The following is a 14,587-nucleotide window of genomic DNA, read 5'->3' as shown; positions in this document are numbered from 1 at the left end:
TCCAGATTGGCAAGCTGGCAGAGGCCACTCGTCTCATTCCTGCTCACCCTAGCTCTTCCTACATTTCAGCTGCTGTTCAAAGCTTGCTCTGGGTTTTCGTCAGAGCTTTAGCTCTCTGTGCCTCTGAGCTGGGGTTTATTCCAAACCTTTTTGCCTACACTCCCTTTTGTGGTGTCAGGTTGCTTTTTTATCTAATTTAGAAACTTCAGAAGTGTTTGCTGGTCTTGCTGTGTTTAAGGTAGTTTATTGTTTTGCTGTTTTATTTTATTTGCATTTGTAAACTGGGGTAGAGCACTGATCCACATGGACCTTTTTCAGCCCAGAAACACTGGTTAAGTGACTTGCTCAGTCCCATGCAGTGGGCAAATTGGTGGCTTAGTGAATCAAATCACAGACCCACAGGTAGGAGCTCATTAACATAATTCTTTACATTCTTATCTGGTAAGTGTTTGAGTTCTAGCTCTTGAAGCAATCGGCATATGTTTAGGAGCCTTTCTGCTGTTCATTCCTGACACAGTTTAGTTTAAAACTGTGTCATGCATATTCACTTAGGCTTTAAAATGTGACAGATGTGGGCTTAATCTCCCATCTGCTGACTATGTGGTTTCTGACGGGTGCCCAGCATTTATCCTGTGGCACCAAAATCTGCAAGTCATTTGACAAGATGTAATTAAAGAAAGAAGGAGTACCCTTAATTAGATAATTGCAGGAGGTTTCACCTACACCTCCGAAGCTTTCCAGGTAAGAAGGAAGTGATCCAGCTGTAATTGTAGTTGACCACCCTTTTTCAGACAAGACAGGAAGAAGGGAAATCTTCATTGGGCATCAATGGGGTGGCAAGAGCTTTGGTGTTCTCAACTGAAGACATTGCATGTGTTTTACTAATAGGTAGGACAATGTAGTCTCTTTGAAGTAGAGCTGGGTAAACTTATCTGTCCCAGAACTGGCTGTAATAGCTCTCTGGTGTGAAGCAAGTCTGATTTTCATATAAGTGTCTTATTATGGTTGATTTTGACTGCAGTAAAATGATGGTACCCCTTCTTCTGGCTCATGCAAAGATGGGTCTGGTCCCATCCCCCTCACATAGTTTGGTCATTATTAACCAAGCTGACATTCTTCCCGGGCCACCATCTTCTTCATGAGCTGCAGTCCTGGAGCCACTAAAGTTGAGTTTGGCTTAGCTGTGGTGGAGTCCTGCTTCAGAGCCAAGTGGAACCTTAGTGTTGACAGCTGCTGATATCAGTAGGATGTATAGACTCCTTTATGTGCATACAGTGCCATTGAAACTGGTTTTGTTCAGATTCCTGTGGCTATGACATCTCCTTTTATGTAGGTGCTCTATGTTGACAGACAGAAAGTGATCTCAGTGCTGATGACCCCAACACAGTTATGTATCTTAGAATCACTGGCATTTCAGGCCTTTGTTACAAGGAGGTCATAATAGACTGGATTTGTTCTGATGTATTTCACACTGTCAGCAGGGTTCCCTGTGTTATTGTCATCCTCTTCACCGCATGCGGAGTCTTTTTCAACTTTGACATTCTTGAGGCAGACCAGGATGTTAAGAGTTCAACACCATGTTAATGTTGTACCCATAAGAGTAAGTGTGTTTGGGTCCTGTCACAGTGCTGCCCTTATCCCAAATTTGTCTTTATCTGTACCTAAGACCTCCATCCCTCTCCAAGAGGACAGAGGTTTGGATGGCCACCAGTAGCACCAGCTTCATAGGTCTGGTTCACCTTCATCTTCCTCTGCCTCCTTCGTTTCTCCCCCCCCTGAGGAAAGGAAGTAAGCTCACATGTAGGAGGAGGCACATAGATTCCCCTTTGGACTTGTCTACCCCAGACTTGTAAAACATTGAGACAGCAGATTCTCCGGCATATCTCTCTGATCATTACAGGATCAGGGTGGTTCTTGAATTCATGAATAAAAATGGGGATGACCCTAAGAACTCTTCTCCATAGCCAAAAAGATCCTGCAGGAAGTCCGTCAGATGCCTCCCTCTTCATTTTAGCTAGCTACTCTGGCTAATGATACTGTTGGCATCATTATCTATAAGGCTTGGAAGGACCTGATGTAGTAGCCCTTTGTGCTGATGTGTTGGCATGTTGGGAATAGCATCTAGCCTCAAGTCAGTGGAAGCTCTCAAGCTTTATAATGTGGCCGAGTCGGAACCGAGGATCGGCTCTGAACCCAACCAGCAAGAAGGGATGCGAGATCAAGGACAACAAACATGGAACGTTATAGTGAGTACATGACTTCTTTTTTCCCCCTAAAGTAGACCACTTTGACAGAGTTAGTTGCTACTCTACACTTCTTTTAAGACAGAAAATTCTGATAGACTGTCTGGTCACTTGAGATTTGTTAGTATAATCCTCAGAATGTTTAGGTTACTTTGATTTGTGTTATCAGCAAACTGTTGTGGCTCATTTCAATTTCGTGTATGTAAGCTAAGGCTATTATTATTATTATTATTATTATTATTATTATTATTATTATTATTATTATTATTATTATTATTATTATTATTATTATTATTATTATTATTATTATTATTATTATTATTATTATTATTATTATTATTATTATTATTATTATTACTGATCTTCGTCTTTTCTTAGCTTTTCCCGGAGGTTTTTAAATAGTACATTACTGCACAATGACTTAATATGCATTCTGTCTTTATTTCTCACCCTTTAATGTTGTGAATACACTTACTAAGGCATTGAACTAAACTATTTTAAAACAGTTTTGTCACTGGGGAGCAAAATCAATGCTCTTGATTTCTGTTTGATTACTTTGATTGTCCTTAATAAAAGATTTAAGAGATCCTCCTTTATTATTGCTGTGTTTTACCTACATTCGCTGTCACTCTTTATGGTCTATCTTGTTAAATGATTTATTCAGCCTTTTATTTTTCCAGTTGTTATTAGGCTGTTGTGGAGAAGAAAATACATTCGGCATATAGCATGCAGAATTTGTTGCATTTACTTAGACATCCAAATTAATTTAGATGTAGGTGTTAATTTATGCCATTCCAGTGAAAGTAATGTTTAGAAGAACATGTTTCAGTGACAGGAGTGCAATCAATCATGGTCCATTGAAAAATAAAAAAAATGTGTTTTTGCAGGTGGCATCTTCTTGTTAAACACAGGTAGATACTTTAAATCTTCATTTGTGACACTGTCGCAGATACAGACTAAAAACATAGCATTTGACAAAAGAGGAGAATATAAAACGTATCCCCCAATTCCGTTTTCAGCTCAGTAGGGCATCAATGAATTGTGGGAGATGTGGGTGTTTAGCAGCTTTACAAACTACAGCTACAATACTGTTACTCAGTCTAATGTTTCCTTAAGTTGTGATTGATGCACAATTGTTTTCATTAAAACCGTGGTGCATGTTGCCTGTGGTGATCAGATCACTATTTCAGATTTAACAAAGTGCAGTATTTTCCTTAACACGGTATACTTTGTTGTATAAACATTTTGAAATTTCAAATAAGTTTGAAGAGGCAATCCACCAACCAAAGCACCAATACTTCATGCCTCGGCAGTGCTGAATGAGGACATTTAAAGAAGGAGCTGTAGATATTTTGGGTTTTACTTACTGATGGACAGTTCTAGGTCTGTAGAAGCACATCATAAGTGGAAACAGAACAAATAACGAGTTAAAGCTGGCAAGCAATGAATTTAGGTATTATTCCAGAAAGCATTATCTTTTCGAAATAAGTAGCTGATATTTGGTGGTGGATAGATGAAGTATTAAAAACTTGATGGTGAAGATGTGGAAACTCAGAATGCCATACTTGTAACAGCAAGTGAAGAAAGACCGCACTTCTAATCTACATGTTGGTAGACTATGTAAAATTCAAGCCCTTCCACTCCCACTTTCTTTTGTTTTTATTACAGCTAACTTTATAATGTACCCCAAAGATATTCATCCCACAACAAATGCACATCTTCCTGCTACGTCCTTTCACATAGTTATCATGTACAGGTCTGATTAGCAAAGAGTGTTTACCATGGCCAGCAGCACTTGCACCTGAGGAAGCGTATGCGTAATACCGTGCACTGTCATTCCACTTCTGAATGGGTTCATTTGTGGCTTGTCAGTTTTCTGCACCAGCTGGCTGCTATAATCGGGCTACTGTCCTTTTCATTTTCACCTGTATTGACTACTGCTTAAATCTCTGAGCAGTGTCCTTTTCATTTTCACCTGTATTGACTACTGCTTAAATCTCTGAGCAGTGTCCTTTTCATTTTCACCTGTATTGACTACTGCTTAAATCTCTGAGCAGTGTCCTTTTCATTTTCACCTGTATTGACTACTGCTTAAATCTTTGAACAGTGTCCTTTTCATTTTCACCTGTATTGACTACTGCTTAAATCTCTGAGCAGTGTCCTTTTCATTTTCACCTGTATTGACTACTGCTTAAATCTCTGAGCAGTGTCCTTTTCATTTTCACCTGTATTGACTACTGCTTAAATCTCTGAGCAGTGTCCTTTTCATTTTTGCTTGGACTGACTAGTTGGAATGCACTGCCAAATGAGATAGCTTTGTCTGACAGTGTTGGTCTCTGAATGGATGTCATGAACTTGCACGTGTCTTTAATGTTAGTGGTATTAAAATGGATGTGCCAGTGAAGATGGTTGCATAGAAGGGCAAGTATAAATGGGGTGTTTAACTACAAAATCATAAACATTTAATGCAAGTTTTTTTTCTGGCACAAAGTATATATCACCAGCTGCATTTCTTACCCCCAAATCAAGTAGGGGTATGTGCTTTACAACATCAGTATTGCAAATCTAAAATGGATATAGTGATGGAGATTAGTGCATGGAAAACCATCTGCAGATGTGTTGCTAACTGCAAAATTAGGTACTGTTAATGTATGCAAAGTGTTTGTCGTTTGGTAATCATAAAAGTAAGCATTCAACTGTATTTAAAACCAAACATTTTACTATGTTTTACTTTTAGTGGTAGTAAAGTGATAGTAGAATGCAAGTGTGTACTTTTCAGTTTTGCTTTCAGCTTTCTAACGGTCTTTTTTCTTCTCCCTTCCCAAAGATGATTCATTCAAGAATAGGTACATTGGTGTGTCTCTTTCATCTGCCTCTCAAAGCTCTACTCCAGTGTTTTATCGTATCCTGAGCAACCTTACTGGTACAATAGTTAATATGACCCAGGAACAATGCAAAGATCCCAAGAAAGCTCCAGAGGCCAAGCCAGAGGTGAGTACCTGAGGCATCTATAAGGACTGTGTTTAGTGTCTGGAAGTTTGGGTTAATCTCAAATACTTTCTGCTTTGCATCTCATCTTCTCCAAGACTTTGCACTGTCAGCTGCACCTAAGAAAGCTAGTTCTTCAAAGGTCTGAGTGACAGTAAAGCTAATGCTGCTGTCTTGGTATCTAAAGCTAGTCATGAGGTGAGCCACATGTGACTGGTGATGTCAGAAGCTGTTGTCTTAACATGTAAAGCTAGTCATGAAGTGAACCACATGTGACTGGTGATGTCAGAAGCTGTTGTCTTAGCATGTAAAGCTAGTCATGAGGTGAGCCACATGTGACTGGTGATGTCAGAAGCTGTTGTCTTAGCATGTAAAGCTAGTCATGAGGTGAGCCACATGTGACTGGTGATGTCAGAAGCTGTTGTCTTAGCATGTAAAGCTAGTCATGAGGTGAGCCACATGTGACTGGTGATGTCAGAAGCGGTTGTCTTAACATGTAAAGCTAGTCATGAGGTGAACCACGTGTGACTGGTGATGTCAGAAGTTGTTGCTTTTGATGCACTGAATTTCTGGAGAGCATGTAGCTTATTTTATTATGTTTTTAGAGCAAACTTAAATACCTGATTTTAAAGGTAACCAGTACAAGTAAACAAGTGCTTTCCTTCATACTCCCGTGCTGTGACTAGCCAAGGATTTCCAACAGCTTGGTCTGTAGTCTTGTCCTTGGGGGGAAAAGCAAATCTTAATGACTTTAAACTGTAAGGTGAAACTGTCCTTTTATTACAACACTGACTTCTTTTCCTCAGATGAAAAGATTTTAATAACAAAGTGTATTTATTATAGTGCAGCTATGCAGACCTAAAGTACTGAACAACTGTAAACAAAAAGATAAAAAAGAGAAATGAGTGCTGAAAATATCAGACTGAGATTACCTAGGTACGTAAAAATGTGTTCAGTTTTGTTTAACAAGGGAAATGAGCGTTATTCTGGGGTTAAGTCAAAGGAAGTCAACAGAGTGATTAATTGTACCATATGGCAAGTTGTAACGTAACTGAGCAGACCCGTATTTGTTTGAACAGTGTATTTATATGGAAGTGAATGGCTTGCAGATGGCCTGTTGCATGATTATAAAGGGCTTTAAAAACTGATGTCTCAAGCTTGACAAGAAGGTATGCCTTTCCAATGTAGAGTTAAGGCCAGTGCTTGAAGCCCAGAAATCATCTCCAGTGCTGGTGGATCACCTAGCATTTGACTATAGAACATTTGCTGAGGAGTGTTTTATAGTCGGGCACAGGAGAGTCTGTGTGTGTCTGTGTGTGTCTGTGTGTGTCTGTGTGTGTCTGTGTGTGTCTGTGTGTGTCTGTGTGTGTCTGTGTGTGTCTGTGTGTGTCTGTGTGTGTCTGTGTGTGTCTGTGTGTGTCTGTGTGTGTCTGTGTCTGTGTCTGTGTCTGTCTGTCTGTGTCTGTGTCTGTCTGTGTGTCTATCTGTGTGTGTGTGTGTCTATCTGTGTGTGTGTGTGTGTCTATCTGTGTGTGTGTGTGTCTATCTGTCTGTGTGTGTGTCTGTCTGTCTGTCTGTGTGTCTGTCTGTCTGTCTGTGTGTGTGTCTGTCTGTGTGTGTGTCTGTCTGTGTGTGTGTCTGTCTGTCTGTCTGTGTGTCTGTCTGTCTGTGTGTGTGTCTGTCTGTGTGTGTGTCTGTGTGTGTGTGTGTCTGTCTGTGTGTGTGTCTGTCTGTGTGTGTGTCTGTGTGTCTGTCTGTGTCCTCCTCCTCTGCAGAAAGGAATATGTCCACCATCTTTGTTTTTTTTGGCTCTGATCTGGAAGGGGAAGATTTGGTTTGTTCTACCCAGACCTGATAATTTCCGTTGTGGACTGTGATGCTGATGAAACAGAGAGTTTCTAATGTAGCCTAATGGAAGATGCATCACTTGGCAACACTCTGAACATTGTGAGAGCACCTCTTATGAGTCTGCAAGGAGGTATCCAAGTCTTATGAAGCGGTATTTGGACCTCATAAGTATGAATGAGGTCAAGCCTTTCATGGGGCACTTCCTGTGCTACAGGCACCTGAGAATACCTTTGAATTGGAGTCCCTAGGCTCAGCCTCTCAGCTTCTCATGCCTAGGAAGCTACACAGGTATTACAGAATTGAAGAGGGATTCAAATACCTTTATGGAAAAATCTGATGACCAACTCAGCTTTGGTGTTGGAGAAAGCCACAAGAGGATCTAATCTGGCTCCATGTCAAAATATGCCCCTCAGTGATGGCTGAACAGGGTCTTGGACTATTTTGACAAGAAGTTCTGTACCTCTGGTATTTAGAGAATACATGGGGGAAGATCCTCAGACAAAACTGAATATGTGGATCTGATGTTGTTTCTTCCGTTCTTCCTCAATGGATGGATTTTTGCATCCATATCAGAATTAAATTCAACCACTTTCAAGCTTTGGATCCAGAGTTCAGACACCTCCTCCCTTACCCATAATCTTGTTGTAATGAGCAAGTTACCTTAGAACTCATTTGCCACCAAAAGCTACAGATGTGGTCCTTGGTGGTTAGACAGTCTTTTTGGAGGCAAGTGTGATTTTTTTTTTCATTCTCTCATTACAGGTCTGTCTGTCTTGTTCTTTGCCTTCCCTGTTAATATATGTATCTGTATTTAAAAAGAAACCTCTTTTAGACTTTAGTATTATTTGTGTTTTTCCTGCATCTTGAAACCCTTTTCCTTGTCATTTCTCTCTCTCAGCAGTACTTGTGGGGGTGTTATTTTGATGGGTTTACTGTACTGGTGTATTTTGTTGTTGCTGAACTTGTTAAAATGTCTGCTAAACCTTTGGGTATTAAAAAATGCATGGCCTGCAGCCACAAGGTGCCAAACTCTGATGCACATCAGAAATGTGTTTGTTGCTTAGGCGCTGCACACCTGGATGTTGTGTGACATCTGTGAAGCCAATGGGCATAGAGCTGTTGTGGAGTGTCACAATAAGCTAGTGTTAAAAGGGACTCTCCCTGCCTCTGCATGAAAAAGTACTCCACCTTACTCCTCTGGGGCTTCTGATGCATCTGCATTCCCTGTGAAGCCAGCTGACCATGCTAGGAGTGAAAAATCTAAAGAAAATGCGAAGGAGAATGAAAAGGAAAAAGAAAAACCTAAAGTTTTGAAGAAACCGTCTCCGGGGAATTCTTCTTAGGCTTCAACTTCTAAAGTTGCAAAATCCTTGGACTCAATCCTGGTGCTGGAACCAGTCTTCATCTGATCCGTACTCCACCCCTCCTGAAGCCTCAGTTCTCTCAAAGGCCCATATCACCCAGACCTAGATCACCAATCCTCTAGGAGAGATCCTTCCACTGGATCTGAAGGCCTTCCACCTCCACTTCCTCTCTCTGCTGAGTCAGACCCTAGAAAGTCTTTCTGGGGCCTACCTGGACAAGATGATGACACTTCTCAGGACCCAAATACAGCTGGAGGTCCTCCTGACGCCAGTTCCTTTTGGATCCACGGGACTGGTTCCTTCACTTCACTAACTTCTGGCTCCTCCGAAGATCTGTCCCGCTGTATGAGCACAGTTGGATCAAAATGCCCTCTAGGATATGTCTTCAACAGTGCCAAAGACATGGTCTTAACTTCTACAGTTTCTTGGACTCTATCAGCTCCGAACATTTCAGAGCCTTCTGAGCAGGGGAGTTGAATTTTTGGGTCCGGGGGAGTTGGTTAGTTGCCGAGATCCTCTGATCCATTCCTTTCATTTGGGGTCTCAGCGTTGGAAAGCTTGGCTCAGAACTCAGCATTGGAGCTGAGCCAGGCAGTTTCTTGGGTGAAGTTTCTTGGATCCGTTTCTGGCTTAGCCTTTGCTACTTTCATAAGTGTACTCTCACAGTCCAGAGAGCAAACTTCCTTTTTGAGCTCAGATCCATCCCAACCCAGCAGGTTCTCTCCTTGTCCCATGCCTTTTCATCTTGTCCTGTCCAAAAACCTTGGACCCATTCCTGTTGAGGAACCCCTGTCAGCTTCTGAGTCCTGTCTGGGTAAAAGGGGACATGTTGATTCCCCTCTGGAAAAGCTCAGAATATCATGATTTTGATGAAGGGGAGGGTTCTCCTAGATCCCCTCTTGAGGATGTCACATTCAAAGAAATTTTAGAACTGCTCAGACAGAAAGAGGGCTGGTCCACTGAAGCACCTTCCCAAGAGGAGCCAGTATTCCTCAGTCTTTTAGAACTGGCCCATCTACTTTTAGGGTGGTTTCTCACACAGATAAGATGGTAGACCTAATCAGGTGTGGAAGTAAATGGATGTAGCTCAGCCAATTTCTCGCAAACCTGATAAATTTCTAGTGTCGCTCAAAGTTTGTCCCCTTGGAACAAGGGCCCTGCTATGGATTCTGTGGTAGTGGTGGCAGCAGTTAGCTAAAAGGAACTGGATGAAGAGAGTCCCACTGTCCGGCTACCAAATAGAAAATATGCTGTAGACAGTTTTGGAAAGCGAGTCTATGCGTCTGCAACATTTGCCATCAGGGAACTCAACTGTCTGGCACATGTCACTCATTTTCAGAAAGATCTGACCAAAGAGCTCACCATCTCTCTCTCTCTCTCTCTCTCTCTCTGGGTCCCTGTCTGCTGAGCAGAGAAAATCCTTTGACTTGCACTTGGCTACCCTTCACTCCTTATCTAATGTCTCGATGCATCTTATTTCTAGTCCCACAGAAGGGGCTTCTAGAGCAGCGAGTACTGTCATTACCATTAGAAGACATTGGATGCAGCTTCGTGATTTTGCAAAGTATTTCAAAATGTCCTTTGTCAAATCCCCTTAACATGGATCGATACCCTCTTATCCCAAAGTGAAAAAATTCCTTCCAGGAGTAAACAAGATGGTTAGCCTCTGTCTGCCATATTAAGTTTTCTACCCTTCAGAAGACCTTCTCAAGGAATCAAATGGTCAGGTAGAACCTTTGGTTCCAAAAGTCTCAAGGATTCATTCCTGACACTTCGCACTCTAATGGTGGACATCGCTCTCGATAGAACCAGGGTTTTCAGGGTCCCTTCTGTGAGTGGCCCTAGCAGTGGTTCTGAACATCTGCCCAACTGCTGCTCTCCAGAGACAGTCAGGGAATTCTTATCCTTGCACCCAACATCCTGGGCATCCATCACCCAAGATTTATGATTGCAGAGGATAGTAACCAGAGACTGTTCCGTCTGTTTTGTCCCTCCCCCATACCTATAAGGAAACTCTCCCTTGCAAGGAGAAGCAGTTGCTTCAGAAACAAGAAAGTCTCTAAAGAATTGAGTCATTCAAGAGGTCACACCAGACCATGGAGGATCCAGAATTTACTCTAGATTCTTTTTAGTGTCAAAGAAATACTGGACTGTAAGGCCAATCTTGGACGTAGTCTTCTAAACAAACTTATGAGACAAAGTTCCAGATGATCACAGTACAGTCTGTTCTTCCCTTGCTAAGGGAAAATGATTGTGTGCTCCATCGGCCTTCAGGTTGCGTACTGTCACATAAATATGGACAGACAATCCAGGAGGTTCCTTCGCTTCAGGGTGGGAGCCAGTCATTTCCAGTTCAGAGCCCTGCCCTTTGGTCTTGCCACAGCCCCCTGGGTGTTCACCAAATGTATGGCAGTAATTGCAGCTCACTACTGACTGCTGGAGTTACAGGTGTTCCCTTATCTAGACAGCTGGATCCTTACTGCTGCCACCAAGAATTTACTTCTTCAGACCAGAGAACTTTGCTCAGATCTGGGGATCACAGTAAATATAACCAAATCCAAATTGCAGCCTTTTCTGTCCTTGGAAATTATCATAGCTGTCATGGATTTGAGACTTCAGATTACCAGACTTCCTCAAACCAAGGGTTTAAGTCTTCATAGAAAAGCCTTAGAGGTACTGTCTTGACAGAAGCCACCAGCAAAACTGTTTCTGCAACTCTTAGGCTCTATGGCAGCTGCATTTACCCTGGGTCCTACTGGCCATAGCACATGAGAGTTCTGCAGTAGAATTTCAGTCCAGTGATCTGTCAGACAGCATCCATGTCTTTCTGTGTTTCTAATGGACATTTGCAGGTGTCACATCCGTTGGTGGTTGAACTCACTGCTTCTAGCTAAGGGATGTCCATTTGGTTCTATTTTCATCCCAAGCCATGGTGACCATGGATGCTCCGTGGAGGGCATTTCTTTGGAAAGATGGTTCAAGGCACATAGTCCCCAGCAGTGGCCAGTTTTCACATCAACTTTTTGTAGATGAGAGTGGTTCACCTAGCACCGCAGGCATTTCAGGACTCTCTTGCCTCCAGTGTGATATCTATCCAGACAGACATGTCAGTGATTTGGTACAGTAACCACTTGTGTTGAGAGACCATGAGGGTATGGCAGTGGTCAGTGTCTTCCCACTACTTCCTGATAACACACATTCCAAAGAAGTCCAGTGTTCTACTAGACAGGTTGAGCAGGTCTATCCTACTCCTTCTTGTGTGTTCCCTCAGTCCACTAGTCGCAGAGCAAATATTAAGCCATTGGGGCTGACTATGCTGCAACCTGTTTGCATCTCCTCACAACACTCCCCCGAGAGATGGAGTCACCAAGGAATGCCCTTGTACACATTTGCCCCCCCGGACTCTTTTAAGCTTGTTCACTTATCCCTCTAATGTCCAAATTTGTGCAGAAGGCTCTGGAAAGGAAGGTTACAGTGATCCTCATTGTCCCTTACTGGCCTTAACAGGTGTGGTTTCTCTTCCTCTGGCCTCATGTAGTGCACCCTTCCTGGGCTTTGAGCCCAGCTCCAGAATTTGTGTCATCCATCAGGGTCACCTCACCTAGACATTCATTCCCTCAAACTAACTGCATGGTTTCTCCAATTCCAATGATGGCTAGACAGTTCAGGTTTTCTGTCTCTGTCACTCATATTTTACCCTCATCTGAAAGGTCTTCTACCAGGAACAAAAGTAAATGGAAGAGATTTCCATCTGGGCTTCCAGCAAAAATTTAGATCACTTTTCACCTCCTCTCCCTGCTATTCTAGAGTTTCTACCTTCTCTTTTTGAGGATGGAGCCAGCTGTTCCCCTATCAAAGTACAACTTGCCACTATTTCTTCTTTTTATATTGGGGAAAATCACACTCACATTCTGTCCCTCAGGCTTTCCAAAGCTCTCTTCAGAGGTGCTTTTCTTCACCCCCTACTGAGGGAGCTGGCTCCAGTGTGGGATATTACTATTTTATTACAGACTTTGACTCACCCCTCCTCCATCTTGAACCTGTGGCCAAAGTTGGTTTGAAGTTTTTGTCATGGAAGACGACGTTTTTAGTGGTCATCGCCTCCATTAAGAATATTACTGAGCTCCACATATCTTCTAAACCTTCCTACTTGATCTTCCACAAAGATAGGTTGTCTTTGAGAAGTAATCCATCTTTTCTTCCTAAAGTAGCTTCTGAATCATCAAATTATTCATTCGATCAACTTCCCAGTATTCTTTACAAATTTCTCCAACAAAGGTAAGTACATGTTGCACTTGTTTGATGGGTATCACCAGTTATTCAGTTTACATAGAACCAAGTCGATCAGTAAAACTGACCAGTTGTTTGCATCATTTTGTTTATCAAAATTGGGTAAAGGAGTGTCCAAAATCATGCTCTTCCACTAGCTTTCAGATTGTATAGCTCGTATCTCCAAAGAAGAGGGTTTGTCCTTTTCCAGACCTCCTAAGGCTCATTTGACAAGAGCTGTGGCTTCTTCTACAGCCTTCTTCTCCAGGGTACCTCTTGTTGACATTTATGCTGCTTGGTCTGAGATTCATGCCTTTATTCCTCATCATAAATAGGATTTACAGTTAAGGGCAAGAGCTTCCTTTGGTTTGGCTGTGCTTTGGAATATATCCTTCCATGAGACCACCCAGTAGAATTATGGTAGCAGGGTACTCTGTTCCATCCATTGAGGAATCAGTGGAAGAGACAACTTCAGATATGAAAGTTATGTACTCACCATAACTATAGATCTGTGTTTTATGGTTCCGTCTTTCCCCTTTCCTTATGGTCCTGTTCATTCATTCATGGAGTGATCTTATGAGCTGTATTTAATTACTGTAGATTTTACGGTCAAGCATACCAATGAAATCTGGTTTCTTTCTTACTTTCTGTCCTGTTGACTGGCCTACCGAGTCTCTAATATTGATTTAAGGTGGTCTACCTCTGTTTCGTGTTGCGGGCAGACTCTAGTTGAGGTAACTAACTTGTTACAAGAGGATTATGGTTAAGGGGGAGCCGGAGCACTGGATCCTAAGCTTGAAATTGGTCAAAGACTGATCTGATATGGATCTGAAGAACCATGAAAACAGACAACACATATCAGTCATTATGGTGAGTTACATAACTTTTATTTTTGGATATTCCAGATGAACCTCTGAAAGGCAAAGTATGCAGGCTGACGTAGACTTGCTAAATTGAAGGTGGGCAGGCTTGCTAATATGCTTATGATGTTGACTTGTCTCTAGCAGAGCAGCAGCCACTGGGATCTAATTGGGTTGCTTGCCCAGATTAGATTGTAACCTTTACTGAAGATATTAAAAGACAGATCTGATGATGTCATCTTCATTTTCATTAACCTGTGGGTGTCTATTCTGACACTTGGGAACTGACTGGCCCCTCTCCAAGCTTGAGATTCCAGAGTTTAGCTCTTCCCTTCTACCCATAATGCCCTGCTCCCTCACACTACTTCAGATCTCGTTTGCTGCACGTTTATTCAGCAGCAAGGTTCCTGGTCTCTGAGGTCCTCTGTGAATTTCTTCAACATTGTGAGTGCTTGTTTAATATTTTTTGTACTATTTTCTTCTGCCTTCCTTGCCTTACTACTCTGTCTTCCTTACCTGTAAGTAGTTTTTCTTTTGCCTTTGGAGCCTTTTGTTTGCTTTCTTTAATCAAGTTTCTTTCATCACAGTTTTCTTCTCCCACTTTCTAGTTTAAAACAAAACAAAAAAAGCCCTTTTCTTTGTCGGTCGACTCCTGTTTCTGTCTTACTTATGGCTGATTAGAAACCCCTTGGTTTCAAGAGATGCACTTTCTGTGGGCATATGATCCCACTGTCTGATACCCACAGGGAATGCATGTACTGCCTTAAGCGTGCACACCTGGACACCCAATGTGAGGTGTGCAAAGGTTTCCACCCTAGGGCTTTGGCGGATAGGAAGAGCAAACTTATCCTTAAGGGTTTGTTCCCTCCTTCCTCCTGTTCAGGTGTTCCTTCCACTTTGGGGGCTCAACTCCCCTCCAGAAAGTCCCAGGAGGTCTCGGAGAGCAGGAAATGTTCACCCACAAGGTCCTCCTTAAAGCCGTCCAAGAAGGTTCTGAGAGTGTCTGAGTCGACCC

At 42.2% G+C, this 14,587-nt stretch overlaps 1 protein-coding gene across 2 annotated transcripts in view; it reads left to right on the top strand.

The window, feature by feature from the left end:
• Positions 1–14,587, top strand: part of NCSTN (nicastrin) — an 876,107-nt gene that overhangs the window by 639,058 nt on the left and 222,462 nt on the right. For both annotated transcript variants that reach the window (XM_044059533.1, XM_044059532.1), the window contains exon 15: positions 5,071–5,234. In XM_044059533.1, coding sequence (XP_043915468.1) covers positions 5,071–5,234 — 164 coding nt within the window. The remainder of the gene's footprint in view (positions 1–5,070; positions 5,235–14,587) is intronic.

Source organism: Protopterus annectens, chromosome 17.part0 (genome assembly GCF_019279795.1).
Source record: "Protopterus annectens isolate FY-2018-M chromosome 17.part0, PAN1.0, whole genome shotgun sequence".
Classification (NCBI taxonomy): domain Eukaryota; kingdom Metazoa; phylum Chordata; order Ceratodontiformes; family Protopteridae; genus Protopterus; species Protopterus annectens.
This window is presented reverse-complemented; position numbering and strand designations above follow the sequence as displayed.